The sequence below is a fragment of the Atta cephalotes genome, assembly GCF_000143395.1.
Source record: "Atta cephalotes unplaced genomic scaffold scaffold00006, whole genome shotgun sequence".
NCBI classification, from domain to species: domain Eukaryota; kingdom Metazoa; phylum Arthropoda; class Insecta; order Hymenoptera; family Formicidae; genus Atta; species Atta cephalotes.
This window is the reverse complement of record NW_012130070.1, coordinates 5,835,404-5,842,786: the sequence shown is the minus strand read 5'-3', so window position 1 is coordinate 5,842,786 and position 7,383 is coordinate 5,835,404. Positions and strand designations below refer to the sequence as shown.

At 37.0% G+C, this 7,383-nt stretch overlaps 1 protein-coding gene across 1 annotated transcript in view; it reads right to left on the bottom strand.

Annotated features, from left to right (window-relative positions):
• The window catches only part of LOC105626780 (ubiquitin carboxyl-terminal hydrolase 31-like), a 15,423-nt gene extending 9,374 nt beyond the window's left edge, over window positions 1-6,049 (bottom strand). Inside the window, 2 exon segments of the mRNA XM_012208076.1 lie at window positions 5,058-5,080; window positions 5,083-6,049. Of these exon segments, the coding sequence (XP_012063466.1) occupies window positions 5,058-5,080; window positions 5,083-6,049 (990 nt within the window).
• Between the last annotated feature and the right edge of the window lie 1,334 nt (window positions 6,050-7,383).

The window sequence follows — 7,383 nt, the reverse complement described above, 5'->3', positions numbered from 1 at the left end:
TAGAGATATATATATATATATATATATATATATATATATATATTCGAGTAGTGAAGAGAGAGAAAGCGAAGATGTTGAGTGCAAAAAATTCTAACAACGCAAACGGATCTATTAAGTGCACTTAATTAGGTCTTTGCGTCAAGATGATGGAGAGATACGATACTTTATCAATCTAGTGATTTTTCAGAAAAATCAGTTCAGCAATGCGAACTGATAACTGGATCTCCGTGGCCCCATTCAAGGCCGGTCCTCATTACGGTACCGGCGTTCGACTCCGATTTCCTCTCGCTCGACTTCGCATCGCGACGACGCGACGATTCGCTCGCGCGAATGTGTGTCGTGAATGCATGCGATACGTTTTCTCGACTGGCACTCGAAAAAAAAAGTCGCGCAAAAAGTGCACATCTCCACTCGAGATGTCGAGGATAAAACATACGGCGAGAGAACGGCGCGATAAAAATGACGTGTCCGCTTTGATGTCAATTTATTTTGTCCCGCTGATGATCGGGCACGTTTCATTGTAAATATAACTTCGCAGAAATGATATATTTAATAATAAGCGACGAGGTTTATTGATACACAATTCAAACGATTGTTCGAATGATCGCTGTTCGGTTATGCGGAGCTTATCTTTGTTAACTCAGTAAACGATACGAACCGCAACCGAAAGACCGATAAGATAATAGCGGGAGATGAATAATCGTCCAAAGATGAAGTAACAAAAGGCATGCCCTGAGCGTAAATATTAAAAACAATTTTATATATATGTATATATATATTTTTTACATATATAATTCACAGAATAACTAACTCATTATCTTATATTTTTTTGCTGTTTTGACCAGATTATCGAGTTCACGATATTTTTATCGCCTTCTTGTTGAAAGTCAAGCAGAGTTTTTAAATCATGTTATTCGCTGTTCACTTATTTGTTCGACAAGCGTTGACATTATTATGAAGAAGAAATGTGACATCGTCGATAGGAGCACGGTTATTTTTAATGATATAGTGATAATCATTGATAATTGTGACGTTTACACGATTTCGTGACATACATTAAATCATCGATAAATAATTGATAGCTGCCGCGTTTAATCTGAAGAAACGATTTTATAATACGATTAAAAAATAAGCAATTATCAACTGCGAAGTTTTACGAATTATTCAACTATTTGCTTGGATTAATGGCGTTTATCCTTGGGCCACGATCGTCCGACCTTTGGAATTAAATGCTTTCGGGTAAATCGCGATTCTCTCATGTGACATACATTTTTGGATTGAATATCCTTTTCCCTCTTTTTTTTTAGCCTCGCGATATTTCAATCTCGCACCATCCACCTTGGGATCTCATAATTGAAAACCGTAGCACGTATTTTCGAACGTGAAGCAAATTCGGGTTAAGGTCTCGACTGACTGGTCGTTTGTCCATTGGCTCGTTTCTAGAAGCAGCATTTAAATAAAAAATGGAGCAAAGCCTATCGTCTCGCTCGGTTCGAGTTTAATAAGTTATAATAATTATATTTTTGAAACTAAAGAAAATCTAGTTTAAAAAAAAACTTATACTGCCATCAAATTAGACTGTCACACGAATCTTTAATTCATATTATATATTATTACATACGTTACATTACACATGTTACATTATAATATTAAAATGATTTATAAATGTATTTTACTTTTGATTAATATAACATACACACAGAAAGAAAGATTTCACTGAAATATCTAAAAATTTTACTGTATACAAATCAGAAAAGAATTTTGTTGGATCATCAAAATTATTACGAAATTCAAGCATGATAAGCGAAGCTAAACAAATTTTTATATCTAACAATTAGTTTGTCTGAGTGTTCTTCATAATTATTTTTATGATCGAATTATCTTCTGTGACCGTGTATCTAGTTAAATTTTTAGAAACTTCAGCAAAACCATTCTTTCTGTGTACTAACAATATTTATGTGAAGATTTCCACTTTCAGGATTTTAATAAAATATATGCTTTCGTTATTCATATTATTCGAATCCAAGAAAATGTTATCTTTCTCTCTCCTACATTTTATTGCTTTCTTCTTATAAAAACATCAATTCCTTTTAAACTTTTTGAGTTCTTTTCTTTTTTCTCTAATTTTTTATTCTCTAATATTAAAATATTCTCTAATATTTTTTCCTTTTTTCTAATCTGTAATATTTTCATCTTCTTCTGATCTCCTATTTTTATTTTTCTTTATTTTATTGTTCAAAAATATATAATATAAAGCTAAAGCTAGAGAACACACTTTATCATAAAGTCTTTAAAACCTTTTAGTTCTTTAGAAAGACGTGGTGTCTTTTTAAAAGATCTTTTAAAAGATTTAAACAGATGCGTTGGCGGATATTAAACAAAACCCGAGAAGAATTACAGAAGGCGCCAGTCACAATGTAAAATATTTGTCTTCAATTAAGATAAGATCGGCAACCTCCTTCGGTGAGCTCCTTCCGTTCAGGATGTTAATTCGGCATTGATTTCGTCTATCTATGTTATCGCACGTTACGTGTGTTTGCGGCGTTTAAAAGACAGTCTGGCCGATTTGTATCTATATCTCGGTTTGTCTACACATGGCAAAGGTGTCGATCGAGATGATGCGAGAAAGGACGTCGGCTTGACTCGCGTGTGGCTTCATGGCTTCCGCCAGTTGTCACGCACACGAGAGATTGTTAGCGTCCGCATATAGATATACACTCGTGTGCAGTCGTGCCTACGCACTACGTACATGACACTGTATACACTGTGCAATATTTAAGAGAAAAGGATAGAGAAGAGAGAGGAGAGAGAGAAAGAGCCGTAACGAGCTTTCGTCGAGCATCTCTCACATGGCTGGCCACGACGATCCAAGGAGAAAGTTTCTTTCGACGTGACGCCTAGCTCGACGATTAAACGACTACCAAAAGAATGCATTTAATGATCTACCATGTCCGCTATGCTTGAAAGTAGAATGCTACTTTTATATTCATTTTAATTAGTCTAAACATCTCGGATTTTATTAGTCACCGTTACCTTCATGTTAGAAAGTATTGTAGAATTTTTTTTATTATATATAAGGGATATAATAAAGTAATAAATAAGTATTAATTGGTATTAGAGATATTAGAGGAGATATCACAAAGATATATCGAATTATTGATAAGCTTCAGTATAATACAGTATTTCGTATTTTCTTTAATTCTATTCAATACATTGAGTAGAATTCTGATTCATCAAGAGCGACTCATCATGCTCTTTTCTCAAATAAATTGTTAATAATATTATATATAAAATAAGCAATCATATATATAATTAAATATTATATATATGATTGCTTATTTTATCAATAATATTAATGCAAACGTATTAGCATATTAATTTTATATTAATTATTAATTTGTATCTCTAAATAAATTAATATTGATATACCATATTTTAAAGACATATATTAATACTTTATCAGTTTATGTTGCTGTGAAACAATTAACCTATAATAATTTCCATTCGTTTCTAAACTACTGCAAATAATTTAGAAATAATTATATATAACCGTACAAACTGTTCAATTTTAACATCCTTGACTTTAATCTCCTTGTAACATCAAACTATCTTTTTAACCTTTTTAACAATAATTGTCATGATAAAAATATCATACAGCTATTAAGATGGGCGAGAGATATCGAATGTTTTCCTTCCAAATGGTTATCTTCACCATTTGTTATCTTCTCACTACGGGGATGTACCAAACATAATTTTCATTCGAGGTCAAGACGCCAACGATCGTTTTTTATGTTTTAGGATAAGATCATTGCACACGTGTTAACATCATTATTTTCGTTTTCACGCGCACGACCTTACGTTATTACTAAAAATACATCCGACGACGCGACCAATAACGTTTAAAAATAGAGGAGAGCAACAATACCATCCCACGCCGAAAAAAAAGAGATACTAATTCGCAGATGACTCCCACGATTTGAGGTGATATCAAAATAACAAAGTCGAGACTAGTTCGATGACTATTTCGCATTCCCGTCTAACGTTAGAAGTATAATGTCATTGTGTTGACAGATTAAAAGGATGCAGTCCGCTAAAGTGGCTTAATTTGAATCAATTAATACTAGACCAATTAATACTAATCTCGTGATCTCCGGTTGAGAATTAGTAACAGTTGAATTCCAAGTGTCTTCGACATACAAATCTTCGACAGACACGCAAGATCAATTAAACGTTGAATTGTGAAACACGTGATAGTTATTGACAACTTTTACAGGAAAACATTTCCTTCTTATGGGAAGAGTCTAATTGGGACGGTAATTCATGAACGCATTCCGCGCATTCGTTACGGATTTCGCCACGAAAAGAATGATTTTGTTAAAATTATTTAAAAATTTACTAAAAAATCTTAATACACACGTACATATATTTCTTTGAATAGTAAACATTTACTTAAATATTTGTTCAAGAAAAAAATGATCAGTTAAATCAAGTTAATGATTTTTATATCAGATAAATACATTTAAGTTTACTAAGTTTAGATTTTTTAAATTTACTAAATATTTATTCAGAATAAATATTTATTCAAATATTAAAATTTAGTTTTTTTTCAGTGGAAATTCAAACATGTTGCAAAAAATTTTGATATTCTAGCAACCAGTTTAAGGACTCTATATAATTATTTGCATAGTTGGACAAAATTATTTTCAATTAATTATTAATAGAAATAATCTTATTTTCACACAATAATCAAGCATATCTTAATATCTAATGATGCAAATCAATCAAATTTCTGCAAATATATTAATTCAATTTTATAAACTGCACGCTGATAAGATTTGAAACGCAATCGCAAATTGAAGCTGAAATTAATATCTCAAATTAAATTGATCGTCCGTTTTAAGAGCGGAGCTAATAATCATTTTAAAAATTTTATTTTTTGTAAATAATTAAAAGAAAATTATTTTCAGATCTGTACCTAGCTAAATTTTTTTTAGATACGTCAACAAATTCTTATCGTATGGCGAAGAAAAAAAATCAAAAAGAAGAGACGCGCTCACCTTTATGATCTTGTACTTTTTTTGGTCGCCTGATTAAGATCCTCGTGCACCTTGTCGAGTAGCCAGAGAAGGAATTCCTGGGCGTCGTGCTGTAAATTGCCGCGGTACTGGCTACCGTATTTGTCGACGACGCTCTTAAACGCGGTGCTCATCTCCGGATCGTACTGGCAGCTCCAGATCGCCTTGAGAAGCAGTGCTAGTTGCTCCGTGATCTCGCCTTTGGTGCCGTACTTCTTCGAGTTGAGCTTATTGCGGCGCGACAGGTCGACCTTGTACTGATCCAGGACGAAGTACTCGGCGAGAATGTCGGTGTGCGAGAGGCACTGCAACACGGCGTTCATGAAGCACGTGTTACCGTGATTGCGTAGGCCTATGACACCCGGCACACGATCTGGCGGGATGTGCGCTGGTCGCGGCGGCGGCACCCTGATGTCACCCGCGCTCGAGCTAAGATCATCGCTGCCGCCGCCGCCGCTGCAACGTTGATGATGGATCATCGCGGCGGACTTGTGGCTCTGGGTGCCAACGTTTGACATGTGCCGCACCATCTTGTTGATGAACTTCTTCCAGGAGGGCCGGCGAAACACCTTCTTGCCGCACGGCCGCTCCTGGGATTCCTGATTGCCGGTCTGCTGACCGCCATGCAGTCTCCCCATCGCGTTGTTCTGTCGCTGCTGCTGCTGCTGCTGCTGCTGAGACGGCGGCTGACCGCCGTCCGTGTAACGAGCGTTGTTCCTGGCGTTCTCCTTGGCGCTTGGCGCGCCGTGGTTGGCGTCCCTCGAGTCCCCGTGGGTCTGCTGTTGCTGCTTCGGACGTCGCCGCGACATCCTGCTGCTGGCACTTTGAAACGGGTTTCTCGGCAGTGTAAAGGTGCGCTTGAGCCGTGTGGCGCCGCGCGGTTCCGCGGGTTTAACCTCTTCCTCCACGCCCAGCTCGCCCTCGGACACCGATTTCATCACCGATGTGCCGCGATCGGGTCTCGCGGCTTTCATCGCCAGCCGCACCTTGCTGGCTGAGCTGTTTAATCGGATGGCTTGTGATGGCTGCAGCGCGCGCGTGAATCTCCTCGGCGTATAGGCGGTCGGGATCGGCCGTCAACGAAGTTCACATCACGTCCCCGGGTGTCGTCGGTGTTACCTCGACCGCGACGTGGACGAGGCTGACAACGGCGACAATGATGATGATAACGACGGCGTTGCCGAGGGACGTTGACGCGGTCGATGCAGGAAGCCGCGTGGCGTACGCGACAACCGCACGTCCCGTACGCGCCTACGCGGTACCGCAATCGCACCCGAACGCAGTCGGACGTCACGCAACACCACGCACCGCCTCGGAAACTGCACCACGGCGGCCATCGGCGGCCATTTGCCGCGCGTATCACGGGCTTCCACGATTTCACACGACGCCTCGGCCATAAACCATCGTGAATCGTCGGCTGCTCACTGCTGGCAATATCGGTGCACATCGATGATCGGTCGGGGAGATACGCGACCGTCGCGACATCTCGACATCATTTCCTAAATGATGTAACTATTTAAATTATCGTCAGTCCATAAAGTAGGAACGATAATATGAGCTTTTATTATTTCTAAACAATAATTTACAGTTCGATCATTATTATTTGTAGAAAAAATTATTTCAAATTAGTAAAAAAAATCTGCCATTCGAAAAATAGACTAACTATGCATGATAATCATGTGCATATATGTATATTTTTTTATGTTTATAGTATTTTTTAAAAATAATTTTTACAGCTTAAAAATTTGATATTTAAAAATTGATATTTAAAAGTTGATATTTAAAAAAAAATCATTCCAAAATGATTTTAAAAATTCGTAAAAAATTAAATATATGGCAATTTTGATAAGTGTTATATAATAATTAATCAATAATTATGTAAGATATGCGATAGCTTTAATCTTTGTTTTGTATAAATTATTCATATTATTACATAATATTTTTTATTTTTGACTTGATTACTGTCAACACAGTTTGACAAAAAATGGGAAAATATTTTTACTGAGATTGCATTAATTATAATTAAAGATCTCCACAACCATAATATATTTTCTTATCAACTTTTATACTTATTATGTTTATGTACATATACAGACTCCTTAACATGTAAAGCTTGCTTTAAAGCTTATCTCTCTCAAGTCCATCGTCTCTTGTCAGAGACGTAGTGACCTCTTCTATATATACATATCCACTAATATAGATGTGTGTGTGTGTGTGTGTGTGTGTGTGTGTGTGTGTGTGTGTGTGTGTGTGTGTGTGTGTGTGTGTGTGTGTGTGTGTGTGTGTGTGTGTGTGTGTGTGTGTGTGT